This window comes from Poecilia latipinna, unplaced genomic scaffold (assembly GCF_001443285.1).
Source record: "Poecilia latipinna isolate Pla-1442-1.1 unplaced genomic scaffold, P_latipinna-1.0 Scaffold675, whole genome shotgun sequence".
Classification (NCBI taxonomy): domain Eukaryota; kingdom Metazoa; phylum Chordata; class Actinopteri; order Cyprinodontiformes; family Poeciliidae; genus Poecilia; species Poecilia latipinna.
In genome coordinates this window covers 85,530-108,975 of record NW_015113291.1, presented here as the reverse complement: position 1 = coordinate 108,975, position 23,446 = coordinate 85,530, and the positions used below count along the sequence as shown (strand labels likewise).

The window sequence follows — 23,446 nt, the reverse complement described above, 5'->3', positions numbered from 1 at the left end:
GAGCATTTGTGATTTGTAACATTTTATTGCCAAAGACGTTTTGGAGCATTTAATATGAAGGCCAAACTGAAAAATATCACCTGCTTTAAGTCTCTCAGTTCTTTCCTCATGGAAACAAAAACAAAACGGAACAAAAACAAAATGCAGTTTATAAGACTTCATCATGTGTTATAAATGTAGATTTGAGAAGAGTTTAAATTATCAAAGGTGAACCAAACAATTGTATAGAAAACAAACCTTCTTGTTCATATTACTTTAGAAATAATTTAACTGATGTCTGGACTCTACAACTTTTTTGATCCGGTGTCCGGTGATCTAACAGTCTCATAAACTCTGTAAGAATGAATAATCTTTTTAATACTTATTATGGCTTTTTCTACAGTTAAATATTGACTGTAACTTGTTCCAAATCTATTTGCTGAAAACAAGAGAAAAGAATAAAGCTTCATCTTGGCATTTCTTCACAATTCTTTGGTGTGTATTTTGTAATAAAATACAGAAATATATATTTCTGTATTTTGCAACATATAGAAAATACATATTTTTGTATTTTGTAACACATACAAAATACAGAAAGTTGCAACTGTCACAATCCTGAATTATAAATTAATCTATTCATTCCAATTTTTCTAAAGTTAATCCTTGCTCTCCACTGCTGGAACTGATGTTGTGCAACTTTTAATGTATTGAAATGGCATTTATAAGCAATAGTTTCACCTCAGATTCACATTACATGCATGCTGGTATACTATTAGTGATACAAAGAGAAATTGACTCATGACCAGAATTGGACAACTATCACATCAACACTCTTCAGTATGAATACATTTACTGAGGGAAGAAGACTAAGTATTAGTACCTTATCAGTATTAGTAAGATTTTTAAAATTCAGAGGAAACAAAAAGAAACTATTTTTATTCAGAAACTGAGCGAGAAAGCCACACAGATGACTTTCATTCTTTTTAGTTTGTATGACGTACACTAGGTGACTTGAGTAAGGTTCAATATTCACAAACAGCTGGTAATCCCAATCCACTATATTTAATCCTCTATACATAGGCCAGGATATCCTGTGATTGAATTAACAAGTAACCATTTCCCTCACAGCATTTGTTTATGAATCACAGTTTTAATTTGTGTAAAGAAAATAACTGCACAAACAGCAAAAGATGAACACAATGACAGGATTTCAGGCACACATAATTTTTTGGTGAAATCTAGGAAATTACTGTCCCCTCTGGTTTTCCTGAGCCATTTATGTTTGTGTCTAGATTATACCATTACCCTTTCTCTTTCACCCTTTCATTCTCCTGCTGGTCTCTCTCTTTAATTCTCTCTCTCTCTCTCTGTGTTGAGATTATTCAACCATAACATGGCTGAGTGCAGCAGCCCAGGGGCATTCGTGTGCCGTGGTGCTCACTCGAGCGATGAAGACACGTGTCGCACATATTTCCGGTTACCATTCAGACCTAAAGATGCCTCCTTTCAAACCGCAGTCATACACACACACTCACATGCTTTTCCTCCATTCATTAATCTTCTTAATGCTCTTCTTCTGGGTCTTTTTGAGTGTGTTTGTGGCTGTTGCTCTCCTCAAATCTCCCTGCAGCTTGTCTCTTCTCTCACAGTGGTTATATCCTACTATCTGTCATTTCCTAAGCTTTTTTTTTTTTTTTTTTTTTTTCATTTTAAATTGCCTCAATCCACCTCCCAGATCTTTTGTCTCACTTGGGGAAATAAAAGCAAGCCCCCACAGTTAGTTTGTCCACAATTCACTTCCAATCGTTCTCGACTCCCCTTGTACTGACACCTCGAAACATCACAGGCGGAGAGTGTAGCTCTAACTTACGCTCCTCAATTTACACTCTTTTCCTCTTCCATCTGAAACCCAGGCCTCTGCGCATACTCATCCTCTCCTATCCTCAGCTGTGTTTCTTTTCCTTCTTCAGAGCTGACATGTAATTACTCTTCTTGCCTACTTACTGGCCACAAGACAACACATTCATTCTAAATATTCCATGTTTACTGCTGTTAAAAAGCCAAAGGCTTTGACAAATAAATTGTGGTTTTCTCTAATTAGCATCATCTTCCTCTAGGTTGTTTATGATTTATGAAAAATTATTGGATAACATAAAATACGTCTAAATTTGTTAATGGAAACCCAACATATGTAATTGTTAAGTTATTTCAGTTGTTTTTATGGACCAGTGCTGCATTATGTTTGTATTTTATTGACCGTATTGGTGAAGAAATCCATAACAATTTAAAATTGAGATGAAAAATTACTTTAATCTATAACATAATGAAAAATTCAGCAGATCCAGTGTTTTGTCAAGTTTGAGAGTATTTCTACAAATTTAAATAGGCTCAGTGAAAGTTTTTATAGTGTTTATTTTTTGGGGGACTCAAGAGTCAAGACTTGAGTTGTTGTTAAAGTTGATACTTGTCACATATGCAGTGGCTTGCAAAAGTATTCACACCCCTTGAACTTTTCCACGTTTTGTCACAATATAGCCACAAACATAATCAAAATTTAATGTGGAAGACAAACACAAAGTGGTACACAGTTGTGAAGTATAAAGAAAATTATACATGATTCAAAATAATTTTTACAAATGGCTGTCCCCCACAAGATCGGGCAATTGTCCATGTCGCCTGTATCAGAAATGACCATCGACTGCATTATTATGCATTGTATTAAATTGAAACAAAATGCATATGTGTCACTCGCCCTTGTTATTTTTCTTAATGCATTTCCATTGCTTCAGTAGAGTACTTCATATTTCACAATATGTGCTTCACCATGACTGTATCTCTATTCCAATGAAACAGAAGAAGGCAGCTGCAGGTAACAATTTATAACGGCTGTGCTGAAAATGATTCCAGACACTGATTAGAAAGGGTTGAAATGAACCTTTCAAGTGTGAGATACACTTGAGAAAGATAATCTAAAAGCTGCATTTTACCTGTTTTTATAACCCTTAGTGCTTGAAAGCTGTGTCTCTGTGTCCATAGTATACACGGATTTATCCCTGAGGGCTATGCTGTTCTTCTGAAAGATGAGCCATTTGCCTTTGCACTTGACAGGATCTTAAACCCACCCTTCAAAGCAGCAGTTCCACCTGTGAAGGACAAGCTGAAAGCTGATGACAACCCCCCCCCAAAAAAAAAGACCTTTATCATTTATCATCGCCTTAAGACCTGGAGGCTGTGGTAGATGGACGCTGTTGTTTTCAGAATGAGGTGCTGGAAGTGTTAGCTGCTGCAGATTCTTCTAACCTGCACGGTTCTCTTCTGTTTTACTGCAAGGTTAACAAATGCATGCACAGCTCAGCGTACAGCGCAGCTTTCCACTGAGAGCAGCAAAACCTCCACGTGGGTGTCTGAGCTGAGCTGTGGATGGAGGATATTTTCTGGTCACGACTCAAAATGCAGCTCGCTCTGCTCATGAAAACACACAGGGTCAGACACACTTTGCTAAATGTGGCTTTAAGCCCTGCTGTAATTCCTCAAGATAACATGGAAAAGTGCCTGGTTTGTAAAATCCAGAACATGAATTGTAGATGTGCAGAAGGTAGTTCTCAGCATGATCCCACATACTAGCAGTGGCTGCAATCCCACCCACACAAGACACCACGCACACTGCATGCACATATGAAGAAACGCATATTATCTACAGAAAACAGAAAATAGCCTCAGCAAATATGAGTTCTTTATACATTTTTTTCTTCTTATCTGTGCTTTAGATGTAATTATTCTTTGGAAAAAAAGAGAAACATTTTAATTACATCTGCTTTTGACAATTACATACAGCGATTCAATAATTAAGGTGTGAGACTGCATATAACTGCATCAGTTATTTAATACTGTAATCCTGTCTTGTTTTGAAATAGTTGAAAACAACAAAACAAATATCTTACGTTACACGAAACAAGATATGACTAGCCTCGAGAAAGCATAGCAGGAATGCTTTATTACCTTGTCTGTAGGCTTGTCTGTAAATACGGTTGCATACATCCTCATCTTACAGGTTTTGATTATTTAGGTGTGCCTTAGTAGTACTGGGTTACACATGCTTTCCAAACCCCAATCTTAAAATGTTGTGTTGTATGGACATAACAGAGTTACACAGAAGGACAAAGCAACGTAGGTGACATAGAGGTCATTGGAGTACAGTGTGCTAAATGTCATCTCCAGATTGAGATGACTTTAGCTTTTTGGAATGGTGTATTATTCTGCTAGATATAGAAATGAAGATGAACATAACAGGATGATATGATCAGTAGCAATAAAGAGTTAAGTTAGGTATTAAATAATTCTGAACTGATAAGTGTTTTTAATGCAAAATTGCGACTTAACCATCTTAACCATCAAGCTAAAATCAAGACTTTTGCACCAGGTAATGATTTCCAATCTGTTACTGTGAAACTTTAAAAATTAGAATAATGTGACCTGTACCCTTAGTTTCCTGTTACACACGTCTTTTGCGGCTGTAGCTCATCTGCTTCAAGGTTCAGAGAATGTAAAGCTCATATTCTGCATCACGACTGGTTGTTTGAGATGCTGTCGACTTTCTATCATCTGAAACCAGTCTGCCCCTTCGCCTCTGATGTCCGACACAAATAAAGAAACTTTTATCTTCTTTGAACCTTTCTCTGTGATCTCACGAATGGGTGTGTGTGAACATCCCAGTAGATCGGCCGGTTATGAAATCCTCAGATCTGACTTCAACAAATCATCACACATTCAAAGTCGCTTAAATCTGATCCTCACCACATCCATTCACACATTTTTTGATCTTCTACCATGTGATTGGTTGATCAATTATTTGTGTTAATATGCAATCAAACAGGTGGAATCTGACTTGTGAATTTTTGGTAAATCTCTGTATTTATTTATATAGTAGGTGAAAAGTAAATTAAGTATCTCTTTGGATTTTCTGTTGGTTTTATTTAAGCCACAAGAAGATTAAATTGTTGCTCTATTATGTTGTTCAGATCTCACAAGTCGAGACACTTTACACGTAAAGGTTATTAGAGACACCCCAGCCTGCATTGGAGAGGTTATAATAAAAATAATTTACTATCAAATTAAAAAGGTGAAGTAAAGTGCATCTTGATTTTAGATAATCAGAAGCAATTTCTTGCTCAGGAAATGTGTCTTTTCCCAACCTGAAAACCACACAAACCTCGATAACTCCTAAAACTCATCTTTTAGCTGTGAACAGTCCTTCACCTGACCCTCAAGGCTTACTTGGAACCTCCCACAGGTATCCATAGCAACAAAGAAAAGGAAAGCTGGGCTCATTATTTATTTCTTGTTAAAATATTTTGAAAAATAAAAAAAACATTTCTAGACCACAGAAATCTTTTTTTCTATTTGCATTCCTTGTATTGTAGACAAATTTAGATCTCCATAATAACTAAATTAAAACAATAAGTTAGAAAATTTTATCCAGCATCTAGTTGCTAATGGCAACAGATGGTGACATTTTATCCACAAAAGTTTAAGTAAAGACATTTAAAGGTGTCAGTAAATCATTTTTGGCAATTTCAAACAGTAATTTAGAATTCGCCGAGAAACATTAACAGAGAATCTTTCTTACTGGTGGAAAAATACAGTTTAGGTTTAACTGTGCAAAGTATGAAATAACTTCAGTGTTGTGAAGATGATGCACTGCAGTAGTAAAGCAGTGCATCAACAGTTGACTAAATGCATTTTACATCAGTAACCGCAAACACGACACACATGCAAAATATCAACCAGAAAGAGTTAAAACAATTTGAAGACTTGCTGAACAAACACAAGTTTGTTTTAGATTATAAAGTGATTGTTGTAAAAACTAGAAGGAAAAGGAAGACCTGATTACAAAAAATAAGTCAAAAATCACTCAAGGAATATTATCAAGAAAAGACAAATATGGAAGAAAGAGTTTTAATCAAAGATTGGATGTAGGTAAAAGAATAAAACGTAAAGAGAATATAAATCAAACTGTTTATATGGCCCTTTGGCTGAGTCCTTTCAAAGACAAAAACAATAGGGACATGAAGCATACAGCGGATGGACAAGTGAAAACAGGTCTAACAAAAGCAGGAACTACTAAAGAAATTCACTCATTCATTTATTCCTATTTGTTGTATATTGCTTTATGGGTCTCTCGCAAATTAATTAGAAAATGACCACACGCTGATATCCATCATTTTTATCTATTTTTAAGAGTTAAAATGATTAAACAGACTTGAATAATATGTAACATAAAGCTGTCTCTAGTTTTCTTATTCTCTTTTTTCTCCTCCATGCCTAAATATTTACACACCAGTCTATTTATGATGCAGTTTTAAATGAGCCTATCCTTTGAAATCGCTGTGCACAAAAGCTCCATGTGAAGTTGCAAAAAATAACTTACATCTGGCCCTACTCCCTGGCTTCTTAAAGGATTTCCTGTTTTGCTATGACAAAAGCTAAGAGGGAAGCAAGTTTTGACTGCAGTTACTAAATTTGGCAGAATGTGGTGAATAGCTGCAGAGAGCAGATTCTGTTCACCAGCTGCCAGTATGTTTGGGATCTGCAGTTTTCCTGTTGTTGTGAGGCGCTTACTGTTGTTTCTGTCAGCAGAGTCTACTGTCAGCTGAGGAAAAATTATGTCAACACACTGAAAAAAGAACAAAGGTTAGAGCTGCTCCGTTAAACTACTACCTAAATGACTTACTTTTTCATCAAAAAAAACCTTTTTTGATTATTATCATTGTGCATTGATGGCTATAAAACCTTAACTGTGACATACAGGAAGTGATTTCAGAATCACTTTTGTAACATTAATGTATAAGTTAGTCCTTTAACTTTGGATTGAGACACATCGATTTTATAATAACTGTTACACTGAGTTTCATAGGTAATTATTACACTGCTTTTAGATGTTGCTATCTCCATAGTTTGGTAGAAATAGATATGTCAGGGTATGTTCCTGGAGCTTAGCAAAATATGCAAATTAATAAAGCAATTTAAAGTTCTTTTTTTCCCCACTTTTGATCATCAGCATCCTCGTTTGTGCGTGAAGTTACTGCTTTTCAAACCAGCTCATTAGGTTAGCTCCTCCATCTCTTCTGTCTGTTTTTCCTGCAGCTCCTGGCATCCACTATCTGTCAGATACCTCTTATTCCCAGCTGAATCTAAAACTAACAGCGCTTCACATCGACCCCGGTGTAATGGAAGACAAACAAAAGGCAGACTCAATCTGCTCAGCTCGCAGCCTGAAGACAAAAAGAGGGGCATACGGAGCAGGAACGACCCAGTTCAAAATTCTACACCAGGGAGTTCACTGAACCTCCAAAATATTTTGAGAAAACCTGAAAATGTGTTTTTAATCGCTTAGCTTAAACATCCTAGAGCTTGCTTCTTCAGTGCGCTGAGTGGATACAGGGATGACTCAAAGGGTGGAAAAGCTTCCCCTGGCCAGCCCTTCTCTGGAGCTGATCAAATTATATGTACTTTCATTTCAATTAGAGTACAGTTAATATAACACAGTCAGCTGCTGGACCCAAGGTACATTGGATTTTTATGGGAGATCCAATATGTGCAGGAAAGTCTGTAGCTGCTTATTTGTTCCACTTCAAATAAAATCTGCTGCAAATGACTGATGTGGCTAAAAATTTGACCTGGCATGGTCTGGATCTGAACATTGATTAATTACAAAGAAAGGTGACACATTAGATATTCTGATCGTTATCACTGAACTGAACTACAAAATCGGTTTTTAGATCATAATGGAGACTGTCCTGTCAGCTGCCTCTTGGTGCATAAGAAGCAAAAACGTCCCTACCTTGGAGTCTTTGCTGCAGATTGTGTCTCAATAAAACCAAATTCCTCAATGTTCAGTTTCAGATCTAGTTCTGCAGGCGACGGGTCTGTACCTTTATACAAAATGTGTCTGTCCTGTTTTCTTTTGTCAATTGTCATTTCAGTCATTTGTCTCAGAAAGATGGTTTTTCCTTTTTTAGTCTTTCACTTTTTTGGACGTGTGTGTTCATGTGGGAGAAGAGTGATACAGAAACCTAAGTTGAAGGATTCCTCCTGAGCCACATAAAGAAAAGACAGTAAAATAAGTAGATTTACAAAAGGTCTGTTCTGATAATCCTCAATGTTGTACTGTTTTTTTTTTTTTTTTTGGTATTGAGGTGGGTTGAATTGCACTCTGAATATGTCAGCAATGACCAAAACATCTCAGTAGCACACACTTACAATCCACTGATCTAATTAGTGTGTTTCCATGGCAACAAAGATGGCAAAAATAAACCATCCATGCCTTTGTGTTTCTGCTTGAGTTGCAAAAAAAAGGGAGTTTTTATATCTGTAATATCCAACTAAGTCAAAGCTGAGCTTAGAAACACAGTTTTTTCACAATGTGAACGAAACGCAAACAATGCAAACAAATCTCCACTCCTACTACATGTTTGTCCAGGAGAAGTGAAGGCTACAAGTCAGTGAAGTAATGCAGCCTGCTGGATTTCCTTGGATTAAAAAAAAAATGTTTTAATCAATTTGAATAAAACTGAACTTGACTCCACTGCTTGATAACTAGGAGACGTGTAAAATATGCATATGATGTGTTGTGAATTGGTGCTAAATAACTAAACTGAACCGAATAAAGGACTTCACATACAGATTCAAACTGGAGCTGCTTGGATAAATGGATCTGCAGCATCTCTGGTGTAAGAAACTTGTGATTTGAAGGATACCATCTTCATGATCAAGCATGGAGGAGGTGACTGGTGACTGTATTTTGGGAATATTAATCAGTTACCTGGTCTGGTCTAAGATCTAAGTTTGTTACCACTTACCAAAATGTCTGTTAGAAATTACAAAGGTTAAAAAAATATGCTCCACAAAGTACAGAAGCTGGGAATTGAACAATAATGAACAAGTTTAAAGTTAGATGTTTTTGTATCTTTATTCCAATTATTTTAAAGGTACATCACAATGTTGTGATGGGCTTAATTATTTCTCACTGGAAATGAATAAACACACATTTCAGACAATATTACACCGGATGTGATTTTGCTACTTTAGTAAGAGGTAAAACTCCATAATATGACAGTGTTAAAACAGCTTTCAGTCCAGAACAGATGCATTTACATATTTACACATTCATGTTAAAAATTAGAAAGATGAGCCTAAGATAAAGGAGGACATGTCAGACTCAGGTTATTAATATAAAACACTTTTTTCTAATGAAAACTAACTAAATATAACCTTTAAGTGCATATGCAAAATGTGAATCTAAATTATTTGATTTAGCTAATTTCTGCATTTCTACTGCAGACAAATCAATTTTGATTCAACATTTCAAAATGGTGGTAAAATATTTATACAGTCCATTTGTCTGCAGAGGCATAATGTAGAGCAAACTATTTAATCCTGAGGAGAATCTGAAAAACAAATACAGCTAATACATGGGGTGATTTTTCACATTTATACACATTATGCAAACAGAGGCACATTTACAAATTCTGACAACCTCCAAGTCAAGCTCATGCAGAACGAACTGCATACTAAATGTATAAATATGAAAATATTAGTAGGTTAATAGGCTTCAATTAAAAATAAAATAAAATAGAGCTAGAGTTTACAGTCGCACATTTTACACCAAAATTCAAATTCATTTTGTTTCATATTCATTTATCTACATAACAATAAATATTATCCCAGGACACTTTGCAAGTCGAGAAGATTCAAGTGTAAGTCAGAATGAAGAATCCACTTGTGTCCAGATTCAGGTCAGGACAAACTAATGCAAGTACAGTCCAATCATATAGTCAGCACAGACCTAATTACATAAGGGGCAGTTCACTTCAGTGATTTATCACAAAATGCAGTCAAATGTTTTATTGCGTATCATGTCTTTGTTCTTTTTTTATGTCAATGTGGACAAATCAATTAATCCATCCACCAATCAATCAGTCAAATCCTTCTAAGCATATAAATATATCATAAAAAACAGTTGTTTTTTTTTGTGGAACCTAGATTACTGGAGTGATCCTTCAAGTTGCATAATCATGTGGTGACAGTGGAGAGGAAACACTGTAAAGTGAATTCACCTAATACATTTAAATAGTTCATGCATGAACCTGTTTTTAAAAATAAAGCCAAATATATATACTGATGAGGCCATAATGGGACTGACAGTAACTTGCAGGTTTGGTCCTACTGTACTCACATTAAGTGTTTTAGATTACACAGCTGAATAATTAACTATATATTCTATGATTCAACTTAAAAAAAAAACAGGGCTAACAAATGACTGAGATAAAAGATTATGCTGTTGATAAACAAGACATTTTTTCATCCTGTTCAAAGAATCTATTCATCTATAAGCTGTGCCAACTTTAAAGATCACAGAGGAGAGATGTGGCTTGTCTCTTCTATCAGTAGGGTTCAACCAGGACGGGCTGCAAGACAGAAACAGAGCCAAACAGCTTTTCTCACAGTCCCATTAACAACCATAGGAAATTTACAGCCAATGTCATTAATCTAACCTGCAACTCTCCAAAAGGAAAACAACCTGCAGGAACAAACACAAGCTACAAACTACTGTGCTAGATAATACAGCTGTGCCTCTAAGAGAACATTTTAATCCACTTATGTACCATATTGCATTTTTGTCAATAGACAATCTTTTGAAATATTTGGGTAAATCAAATTACAGTTTTACGATCCAGCCATCTATTCATCCATCCTTCAAATAGGGTTGTGGCAGGGCAGATGATAATCTCTGGCTGTCATTTTACAAGGTTGGGAAAACGAAACAGACTGCCACTCCCTCACAGGACAATGCAGACACACAGAGGACAGACAACAAGTCTTCAGTTATCTGGAACTGCATATTTTTTGGTTAAGATAAAATAACTGGTAACCAAGAATATGCCTTCTCTTGGAGAGAGCATGCAAACGTCACAAAGGAAGGCCTGAGCTGGGGATTCAAACAAAAGATTTTCTTATAGAGAGGAAACTGTGAAAAACTTCAACCAGTGTGAAGCCCCCTTGAACATGTATTGTCTAAAAATATTCTTTGGATACAAGTTTGAGACATTTATTACCCCATTTTTTTCAAACTCACACTTTCATATGTAATGTCAATTTGCTCACAGACTATTTAACTGTATGAGGACAAAATCAAGAAGGGAGAAACATTTGAAGAAAAACAAAATGTAACATCCTTTTTTTTTCTTTGCTTTAGCTCAACCAGAGAACTAAATGTCAACTGTTCTGTCTCATATTTCATTACATCCCTGCTTACAACCAGATTTTTTCAGAATCATTACCGGGTGCCATAGCAACAGAGGTCTACTCCACTCCAGGCTGCAACTCTGAATGGTCCTATTTACTCTGTAGCCCTGTAAGATATTGCTGTGCTTTTTGCAAAGGGAGTCTTTCATCTCTGGAATATGATAGAGCTGTTTCACTGATAGAGCTGTTTCAGCAATATGAAAATCAATCCCTATAGTTTTAATGCTTTTCATCTGAAAAGGCAGCAATTTTTAACCGGCCATTTCTGTGTGTTTTCAGTGCAAATAGCTCATCCTATAGGTAGTTCTCCTGGCAAATCGCTTTGTTGTATGGACAATATAGAGCTAAACGAAAACTCAATGAGGCATGAGTCAGACTGCAAATCAACTCGGGTTCAATTTGACCAATGCAGCAGGAATGACACCCCACAGAAACTCCCACAGATCAGTGATGATGGGCCACTGCAATCGGCGATCTTGTTGAAAGAGCTGAATTATTAGACTGAAAGGTTATTTCATATTATCTCCATCCACAGCAACAAGTTGACCAGGCAACTAGCTACGCCATTGTAAACAAATGACAGTCATGATGTTGTCCTGCCAAGTTTTGAAGAGTGAAAGAGAGTGGCATTACAGTATTTGGTATAAAATGTAAAATTTGATAAAACCACATGTTTTATCATGTATTTTGTCTGCAGGAGAATGTAAGACTTTTTCTGCAGGGACGCCACATGGCTCAGTGGTGGAGCAGGCACACCACAGGCCACAGTCCTTAACCCTTTTACGCGGGGACGTGTCGCCGGCGACACATCCAAATTTGCAGTACCGTAACTCTTTCTGAAAGTGGAGACGTTGCTCTTTCCAGCAAGTATCGGGTTAATACGGCAACTTCACAGCTGCAGCTGCAGAGAGTGTAATTAATCCGGGGGGCACTCGTTTAATAGACGGTATATTTCGAAAATAACTTGCTGGATATTGAAAGTTCCAGTTGTTATCGATACATGGGTAAGTATATCATCTCACAGGACATTTAAAAAACTTATTACAATTAAAATAAGGAAGGTTTATTTAGGCAGACGCTTGAAACTCCGGCGTAAAAGGGTTAACGCAGTTGTTTTCAGGTCGATTCCCAGCCCCTGACCACCTTCTCTATCAGTCCTTTGTGCTTGAATAAAAGTTACTTGTGTCACTAAAACCTTTAAAAAGAATACTGTTTCTCATCTTTACAGAAATAAGACAGATATTACCATAAGAATGGTTGGACCAATTACTTCTGGTCTTCAAGTGCAAAGGTCTGCTGAGGTTATATTAACAAGATAGACAGTTAGAGGTAGAGCTCATCTTCCTTAATTGCCATTGTAAAATTTCAGCTACAGGGTACAGAGTAAAACCACTAGCAAAGTCCCCAAAAAGTAAAAGTGAAATAATTTAGTAATGCATAAGGTAACATTCTTCCCTAGCACACTTTAAAATTAGCTAAAGGGCTGACTGCTCTTCCCTTACTGATAACATTTGGTTAATGAGCGATCTGTGATACTCAGTCCCAATAGAGCTGAGGGATAACAGCTCTTCTTAAAGCCACTAATACACACTGGGTATTGGCACGATCCTGCATTTACAAATAGCCTGGCCTTGGGGAAAGCAAACAGAAGCCAAATGTAATGAAACTCTGCCTGCACTGAGACAATGTAGAATAAATGTGTGGCAGTAAAAATATTCCAAAGCATGGCTTTATATATAAAAAAATGTCACAAACATATAATAATTTCTTACAAAGATAGATGCAGTGCCTTGATTAGGGAGATGAATGGCTCTTTCTGTCTGGTTCCAAACAAATGCATTATAGTTTGTCCATAAACATTTGCTGCCCAACAGGGTCACTTGTGCATATTAGCAAACTAAAATTAGTTCTGACCCAGACACATCAAAGATACATCCTCCAGGGTTCTGTGCATGTGAAGTCAACTATGATTGGTTTAAAGAAACACAAAAAGAAACTTAATCTACCAGAAGAAACCACAGCCAAGTCACTTTGTAAAACCAACAGCTTTGTAGAAGTTAGTCTGGCCCTGCAAAATGAAGCTACCAGTAGAAATCATAAAAAAAATAAACATTTGCTGTATGGCAAATTCAAACGAATGAAAATGTCATGTGTTTGTCATTCAGAATTTAGAAAAATAACTTAATCTTTCCAGCACAATAGCCACTCAATATTCTGACATTTCCAAGGTTGAAGAGTGTAATATTTTTCATCTGCAAGGCTTTAAATGCCACTAGTGTAGTATGACAACCGATAAGTGGTATAAGACATCAGGAGGTCGATTCCAGGAGCACCCTGTAAAGTCAGCGTGACATTACCTCTGGCTCTAATAAGGTCAGTCCTGAATCTTACTGTTTGAATCTGTGACCTGCAGCTGAGAGTCGTGGCCCCACCAATGACTTAGAATGGCTGCCTTACATCATCTACTCACTCAAGTGTGTGAATGATGCACCAATTAACCTAAAGTCAACAGAGTGCCTGCATTGTTTTGTATGTGGGTGTCTTTTAAAAAGACATATTTAAACTGCAAAGGAGACATTGTAAGTAGTAAGTAACCTTCGCCTACTTTCTTTTAAAATCACTCCTCGGGGGTATAGTAAGCAGAAACAAGGAGGTGGAAACCACCAAATCATTGTGTAGTGGCACATATTTACTCTGGATAGTATAACTTGAAAGCAGAGTAGCAGTAAGCCACCTGCTTGTTTGTGTGTGCGTGTTTGCGCATGTGTGTGTGTAAATCTGACAGAGGTGTATGAGTATTTTCCTCCCCACCTGCTCTCATTATGGACCTGCGTCTTCACTAATCCAGGCAGCCAGACCCACATTCAGGATGCTAGAGTCAAGCTAGTGCAATCACATTGGTCAAGCACTAAAAAGCTATTGTGCAATCACTACAAGCTATAAAAATACTGATATCGATGCCATTTAAAGTTATTAGAACTATACAACCACTTGAAATGTGTGCTGAGAAAAATATTGACATGTTCTATACTTATTTTATACGCTTTATAGACCAGCAGAAGCTTTTTTTCTCAAGTCAGAGTTAATAAGTATTTTCCTTTTTACCAAGCTCCTAAAGTTATTAAATAATAATAAATAATAAAACGACAGACTAAAGTTAAAGTTCAGCTTTTTTGCTGCAGGCAAAGCAAAGGATATTCATCTCTAACCTGCAGTCAAAAACACAAAATCACATCCAGCATGAGTCAGTTATAAAAGTCACCAGTCCAAAATAATTTAATCTGATGAGTGCTTATGCAATATCAGGTAGTGAATATAGTCATTTGCTTTCTGGCAGACACTGAAGAGCACATATGTACTGGATATGTAGAAAAATAAAGCATTTGTAAGATGCAACAAAAGGTGCGAGAGAGATGCAGAGAAATGCAGAGAGCAAAAGAGGAAACCCGGATGTGGCCTTTGGGCTGAAACTGCTGAATCACCACGTCTCTTCTCATAACATCATCACATTGTGAACCAAAAGCATTTTCTCCTGAGCGACACAAAGTCGTGATAAAAAAAAGCGGCAGATAGAGAAAAATATTAGACTTGAATAGGCACAACAGAGACGTCAAGCGAAAGGGATAAAAAAAAAGAGATTCCCAGATGTTCTCCTTCATCGACCCTCCTCCATGTCCCAACTCCAACCTTGAAAGAAAGGACATTCCCTCCTCCATCCTCCACCTCAAAATGCTCGGGGCACTTACATAAATCTTAAACGAGACTACTCAGAGACATAACTCAATTCCAAACGGCTGAAACTACACACTCTTTCTGTTTTAGATTTATTGATGGGCTCCTCTTATGGCCTTTTTGTGACGGAGTCAGAGAATCCCGTTGCAGAGGCAGAGGTCTGCACACCATCGTCAGATGCCGAGAGAGCAGTGACGCCTCAGCTTGTTTATGCAAGAGATATTTGCGTCATTTGTTGCCTTGTCACGACTGTTTGTTTTGATTCTGTCACTTTCCAGTGCATGCTATAAATAGTTGTTTTATATTGGACCTAATCATTTACTGAATCTAGAGACTGAGCTTGTGGTAGAATGATGAATATCTCCAATTTAGAGGAATGAAGATGCATTATTTAATATAGCTACGTTTTTTATTAACCATAAAATTGGGCAACATGAATTTACAAAAAAACAGTTTCTTAATAGAAACAGGTCAATTTTGAAAAAAACTAACGTTTGTAATGAGATGATGAGGTTAATAGATGTATCAAAATATATGTATTGCAAAACTGCATTGGAAACACTTTTTTTTCGCACCATACAAATCACATGATCAACAACCTGATGTTGCAGTGACGCAAACCACAAAGAAGAAGACGACAGGAAGTAGTTGGAGGATCATCATATGGCATAAATAACTGATTATAATATTAGAACATCATAACATCAATAGTTTGCTTATCACTGTCTTAGGTGTAGTTTTTCTCACTTAACTGATTTGACTTTGTAAGGTATAATAAACAAAGGACATTTGAAAAATGTTTTATTGTTTCTCCATATTTCAGACTTACCAGTGTTAAGTGATTAAAAAAAAAACATTTCCTAAATACAATGACATATAAAATAAAATATTTTAAAAACAGCATTAGGCTTGATGGTTTAGAGAAGCAATTTGATATGTGATCTTATCAGCTTTTGGTCAAAATTTAAAAAACATGGAAGCATTAAGATTTAGAGACTTTTTAAATAGGGCTTAGGTTTAAGACCAACTGCACTCCAATTATTCAGTGGATGATCAGGTCATGTTTGATTGTTTTGTTAAGAATAAGGGGTGAAAATGTTCCCTGGGGACCTGCTTGTAAAATGATCACAAACTCTCCAAAATCTGCTTGACATCTGGTAGTGATCTATGCTTAGATTTAAGGTACAGGTTTTCAAAGTAAAGCCTCCACGTTCCTTCTCAAAGAGTAGAGAATTTTATGACATACTAAATGATCCCTGTAGCTTTTAGGCTTTCTCCGAATTCTCCTGGCAATGCGAGTTCACATTGAACTTCCTAAGACTTTCTCTTCAGAGACAATTTTAAACTATCTTGAATATTGTGGTTTCTTCACTAGCGAATAATCTTTTTCTAGAATCATGTAGTTAATTTCTGGAGGCCATTAAACCTAAACAGACTGACAGGCAAAAGTATTTTCTATTTTAGATCATTGATTGCATCAAAATGAACCTGAATGCTTTAGGCTGACCAACTACTAGAGCCTGATGTATGTTGTAAATAGTTGATTGAATGTGTTTCATAAGCATCTGACTGCCTCCTAGTCTCTTCCATAAAAAAGAGGCAGATTTAGATTTCTTTCACTAAATCTTTTATTTTCCTGCCATTTGACAAACAGATCAGAATTCACTAAATAATGTTTTGCTTTCTTCATTTGAAAATTATAAAATTGTAGCAATCAGTCATTTTAGCAGTGACTGTGTGCTGTTTGTTCGTATTTACTGATGCATTTGTCTCTTTCTCTGTCTGTCTCGCTTTGTGTGTGTGGTGTTTGTGTGTTTGCCCCTGGATACACTTGCCAAACACTGAATCTGCTCACAGTCCAGCTGAGCAATGTGTTATGGTGAATATTTCCTTCAGATGACAGCTGTTTTAGAAGTCAAAGTGCAGGATTAGACCTCTTTTGTCAAACTGATTGACATTCAGATACAATATTTTCAGCGAGATCTTCTGTTTACCAAGTTGGACTACTAAAAGCCGACCACTCCTTTCTGTGTGGAAAATCAATAAGACTCAGCCAAATGCTACTCTGGCCCAGAGGCCTTGTGAAAGCCCTGCTATCATCCTCCAAGGAACAAAACATTAATATTAATACTTATCAGACTATAGGAGCATCTGGAAAACAAAATACTGGAAACAGAGCAGGTAGATGCAAAAATCAGACTTTAGACTTCATTTTTTTTATTATTATTATTATTATTATTCATGTTTCCAATGTCCTGTAATGAATTCTGTATCATATTATGGGTTAAAGCTGTCAATTTAAAACTCCAGCACAAGATCTTAATCAGACCATATTATAGTGGCTGCTTCAAGTCATTTGATGTGATTATCCGTTGTGAAAATTAGAGCCTGGTCAGAACTTTACAATGCTCCATAAGATGACAATCTGTTTACAAATGACAGTGTTTGATTGTGTATTAAAAGAACCCGATGTATTTTCATTAATACGTCGACGTCAGTAATCTGAAGTTTCTAATGCTTTCTAACTATAAGTAACGGATGATGATGTATATACATGATAGTAGTTACATAAGCAGGATTACATAAAGCAAAGCCATGCATTAGAGTGCCTCCTTTATGAGTTTAGATTCTAGTGTCACCCATTTAGAGACTGCCACCTCACAGGTGGCAGTCAACCAATCACAGCCTACCAAAACAATCACAGCATGAAATGTAGGATTATCATAACCTAGAGCTGCCAGTCACATTCAGCCTGTAAAAAAACTATTGAAGTCATGTACTACATTGTCAGTCATGTACTTTCAGAAGATCATATTGATTTTTTTTAAGTAATCAATGCCCCATTATCAGACCTATCACATATCCTTCAGTTTGAGCATGAACTCTGCCCTTGAGGCAGAAGGTACAAAATTTCCAAAATGATCCAGATTGTTTAAAAAATGCATCTGAGATCAGCTTGATAAAAACTGTATTTAGAACAGCTCTGCTAGTGCTGAAGTAGGAATTAACTAATTTTATCACCCATTTTTATCCATAAAGTGTATAAATTATTACTCTTATACATGCATTGTAAATGTTCTTTAATGGTGAAAACAGCTGTTTAGACAGCACTGGTTGACAAAGCTATGACCCCCCCAAGGAAGCGTTAAATGATGTGTGTTATAATGTATCATATTACATCTTAAAGTATTATGTAATATTGGATTCTATAACAGTATTACATCTTGTACTGTTCTACATAGTACCGATGCATTTTAGCATCTGAATCAGATGATATTCGCATCATATTAGTTCTTTTGATATTGTATTATGGAATACTATTCCATATAGTTTTGTATTGCATTATGCTTCCTCTAATTCTGGCATAATTGATTTTATTACAGTATTTTACAGCATCATATTATATCATATTTACCTAAATTCATCATATCATAATGTATATTTCTGTAAACTCTCATATTGTCTCATAATTTATTGTATCATGATCCCTTGTATTGTATTGTATTATCTGTATCATATCGCATTGTATAACATCCCATCATAATGTATTGCATCACATTGCAATAAACTCTACTATATTGTTATAACTCATATTCTGTCCCATGTATTGATAATTTTTTTTGCTCATATGCCTTTACCAAGAGGATCACTAACTTATTCTTGATCCATTGGGTTTAATATGATGTTGATCCAGCATTTGCAATTATAACACCTTCATATCTGACTTTCTTCTGAGAAATCTTTCCACAAAGTATAGGAATGTGTTTATAGAAAACATATTTGAGAGGTCAAACACTTCAAGTCATCCGAAAGGTGTTCTATGAGTTTGAGGTCAAGGAGTTGGACTGCGTGTTCAAGGTCTTCTCCACTGAACATTCATGCCCTAGTATGTTGGTGGGGAGTCATGTTGGAACAATAATATTCCCAAAAATGTTTCCACAAAAGATGAGCATGAAGTTGTTCAAAATGTCTTGGTACTCTTAAGATGTATTTTTATGTCTTGACCTATTGCAGAGAAGGTATCCTAAGGCTGGATTTCACTGAACTTCTGAGAACAATCCAATCCTAACAAAAATGTTAATAGAAGCAATTTACACGTCCAGCTGATTTATTTTGTGCACTGGTAGCCATATCTTATCAGTCTGTATTTTAATCTTTTCCGCTGTTTTAGACCACATAGTTTCAAATTTATCTCATCATGTTGTTGTGCAGTACTATAGTATACTGTATTATATTGTAGCATGTTGTATTGTTTTGAATCATGGTGTATTGTTTTCTTTCTCATCTTTCGCTCTCTACTGAAGTCTGGGTGTTCAACATTATTCTGCCAACATAAACATCAATCTCAAAAAATGGGAATGACATTTTCTATGTTCCCAGATTTTGAAGTGTATTTTTTTTTTTTTAATTTCATTCCAGGGCATCTAGATCTACATATCTGCTTATTGTAAAGCTTTCAGATATGTTTTATATGAAGAGATCAACAATAATTGACCTGCAACAACCTTACAGAGCATCTGTTAAACAGCAAAGGTCATGCAGCAATCATTTTCACAAGACATTTGTAATAGCCTGATAAGATAAAGCTATGTCCAGCTAATGACAACATTAGACGTCCCACCAATCCATCATCAACTGTTACAGCATGAAAATCTGATTTCCAGGAACCGAATACAGTAGACAGCACTGCAGCGTCACTGCTCTGCAGAAAGCTCCCTTTAAACTTGTAGAAGATTATGTTTTATTCAGAGCTACATGCTTTTTGTCCAACAGCGATGTGCATGTTGATAGCATGAGGATTATAGCTGCAGCTTGTGCTGTCGAGAGATGCTAACTGTGACTTCAAGCTTTTTAAAACCAACCCTCTCACACGTTCATTAACATAGACACAAATATAGCATCTTAAAGCACAAGTCAAATCACAAGAGCTGAGACGGGTGACAGAGTTGGGTGGTGGAATGTGTGAATGCAAAGCCCAGAGAAAATCACTCCTGTCTGTTTTGATTAACAGAGCTATTTTGAGAGCAGCATCACTGGGAGAAGACATTTTATTGCACAGATATGAAGCAACAGAATAAGAAGAATCAAATTTCATGTTTGTGTTGCAACTTTATTGGCTAATAGAACCCACTGGTTTGTTTTGATTTCACAGAAGGCTCCAACCATCAATCCACAAGTCATTTTAATAGTGTACATATCAAAATCATGCCAATCCACCCACATTCAATTAAATAAGCTAATAAATTTTGTGCCTTCTGGCCGACTGAGAACCAAATATTTTCTGTATCAAGCCTAAGGAGATTTCCAAACATGAAACGCAGCGTGACCTTTTTACTACACACAGCTTCCCAACAGTTATTTGGACAACCTGTGACATTTTCTCAACACTCACCACTCATGCTGGGGCTCATCAATGATCAACAGGATCTTGAACTTCTTGGAGAGGGACGGAGAAGGGGCCGACTGCTCCACAAAGCCAGCGGCGGATGCAGCCGTCTGTTTGACCACGTTGGTGATGGAGCTGAAGGAGCTGAAGAAGCCGGAGGACCCGCCAGAGGACGACGACGATTGGGCCTGTTGGGGCTGCTGGGCCAGCTGCGATGGACGGCGCTCCTGTGTCCCGGGAGAGCTGGCAGGCACCTGGGATGGAGTAGGAGCTTTTGTTGGGGAGAGGGCAGGGGCAGGAGCTGAGGCAGGGGCTGCACCCTGCTGGGAAGGAGAGGAGGCGGTGGGGGGTGGAGGAGCAGGTGGGTCAGGCCTCTGAAGGTCTGTCATGTAGCCATTGGGCAGGTTGGACATGAAGCTGCTGTCGGAGAGACGGCGGCGGAGGAAGTTCATGGTTTCGGTTGAAAGGTGGGATTCTGAGTCGACTGTAGATGTGTCTTTCTCCTGACTGGGCGCCTCCTGATGTCCAGGCTGAATGGAGTGAAGGCAGAGTGGATCAGGGGTTAGATGAATGACAGAGCAAACAAATCAGTCCAGATGATCGAGGGATGCGTGACAGCAGAGCTGCTTCTGCGTTGGATGGTAAAGCAGGAAGGGAGGAGAGGATGGATGAAGCGAGCGAGGATGGAAACAGCTCTGGTCCAGTCTTCAAGAGACAGCTCCCGAAAGTGCAGCCGGGGCAACAGAAACAGCGAGCGTGTGAGTGGTGTTCCTCCTCCTGAGCCTCACGCCTCCTGAAAATGCGTGTTTGTGACGTGGGACAGTGTGTATCTGCTGGAGAGAGAGAGAGAGCTAGAGAGGTGTGGTGTCGCCCCCTTCAGAGAGGTGCTGGTGTTCTCCCTCTTCCTCTCTTCCTTCCTTCCTGCCTCCTGAGCTGCTGCAAGCTGAATGCACTGAAGAGATGCTGCCGCCTATGTTTATCTCACTCTCTCATTCGCTCCCTCTGCCCTTTTTCCTCTCGCTTACTCCCCCTGAGCCACTCACTGGCTGAATCCCCCTGCCCCCCTTCACCTCCTCCCGCTCCGCTCTCCTGTCATCATCCTCCTACATCACAGACAACGTTCAAATGTCGTGCTGCAACACTGTGGCACTGCGTGCCGTGTGCAGCCAGCGGAGGGGGTTTCCTGCACGCGCGCTTGAGGTTGGGTTCACAGTTGGAAACACCATCCATCACGCTCCACAAGCCCCACCTTCTCCTGCTGCCATCCTTCCATCTTTCAGCCGTTGGCTCAACATGTCACATCTCTTTTCCTGACGATGATTGGACCCGGTTGTTACAAATGATGCATAACTCTAACCCTTTGATACTGAACCTGATTCATGATCTACCAATAAAGTGTGAGCAATTTGTGTTTTGACCTACACCTGTTTAGGTTGTCCTTGTGTGTTAAAAACAACCACATCTCTGTGGTTGTTTTTCCGTATCATGTCTGAATGAAAGGTTTAGAAACAGATTGTGCCATATGCTACAGACACTCTGAAGCCTCCTGTGGCACAGTTTGGATCAGTAATAAATGAATGATTCAGGAAGTAGTGAAGAAAATCACAGATTGACACATTCATATTGATAGAATGATTTTCTGGGCCATAAAAGGATGTTTTGCTTTCATAAAGGACCACTAAAGGAAGAAAATAATGGTAATAATATAAGTAATGTGCATTTGCAAATTTTAAATTGTATTTTTGTGCTGCTTTTAAAGTAATAACTTTGTCCTCATTCACTGGCTTTCCAGCCCATGTTGGTGCTGGACTTGTTTCACTGTGGATAATAACACTATGGCAGCTTCAGAAAGCCTTTTGAATTTATTCTTAGATTGATAATCGCACAAAAGCTGTTCACCTCTGAGGCACAGAAGCATTCTACTTACTGAACAGTGTGATGGCCTTCAGTGTTTATACTTGCATGATGTTGTTTAACAGGATAAAAATTGCATCATGCAATTATGAGAAACAGATTTCAACAGAGTTGAACCTGTAAAGATTTAGTCTGATTAAATGTAAAAAAATAAAAATGTGTCTAAATGTTTGGTTTCAACTATTTGTAAAAACTCTTAGGGTTAACAGTGCATAGCTGTGAGTAAAAAGTGAGGAAACAACTTCCCAGGTTCCAAGAAATAAAGAGGATAAGTAACATCAAGGCTGCGAATAACAAGGAACTTGATTGGAAATCATTAGTTATATTGAACACACCAATAAAAGCTCAGGTTTGCTGCTCTGAAGCATTAAGGCTTATGTTTGCATAATGGAAAATAGGAAAGAAACTCTACCTTCCTGTTTAAGCTGAATTTTTGTAACCACATCCATCACCTCTGCAATGTAGTTTTTCAATTTTTTCCCAGCAGCTGTAATCAGTACTTGGATTCCTGTCTCATCTTGTAGACCAGACAGGTTCTGAGCCCCGTATTACTGTTGTTCTGTGATGATTAATGTGTCTGTACTGTTCTTTAGTTCAGCCCTCTCTCGCCTTTGGTAGGATGTCTTGATATCAGACACATCTTAAATCTGTAGGTGGTAGACACTCTTCAGAGGTCTTATTCTTCTCTTGCTGATTGGATTTCTACTGCCGGAGGGACTCACTTTCTTGTTTGTTACTAGTGGTCAGGTTCCCCTCAGCATCATCAAGCAAAAGGACAAGAGAAGCTGGAGATACCAGAGGCAGATGTAATTGTGGCCTCTAAGTGGTTGACAACACTAGAGAGAGCAGCTAAGACAGTGTAAAGCTCTCAAGGCCTCTAAAAGATGATCCTCTGTGAGGATCTATGAAGATTACTGTTGCACTATGATCTCTCTGGAGGCTATACAAAAGGATCTGCACATGATGCTGCAAAGAGATGTGATCAAATCAAAGCATGATGATGACTTGCAAGTCCTCGTTTTGCAGGATTCAGCTTTTTTTGTGATGGACTGCAAATCATTCAAGATTTTATTCACACTAATTCAAATTAGAATCGAAAAAGATGATATTTTGCACAATGTATGATTCAGC

The 23,446-nt window shown here is 37.6% G+C and overlaps 1 protein-coding gene across 1 annotated transcript in view; it reads right to left on the bottom strand.

The window, feature by feature from the left end:
- The window catches only part of syn2b (synapsin IIb), a 75,886-nt gene extending 54,441 nt beyond the window's left edge, over nucleotides 1–21,445 (bottom strand). Inside the window, exon 1 of the mRNA XM_015044446.1 lies at nucleotides 20,408–21,445. Coding sequence (XP_014899932.1) covers nucleotides 20,408–20,853 — 446 coding nt within the window. The 5' untranslated portion in view covers nucleotides 20,854–21,445. The remainder of the gene's footprint in view (nucleotides 1–20,407) is intronic.
- Nucleotides 21,446–23,446: the final 2,001 nt, after the last annotated feature.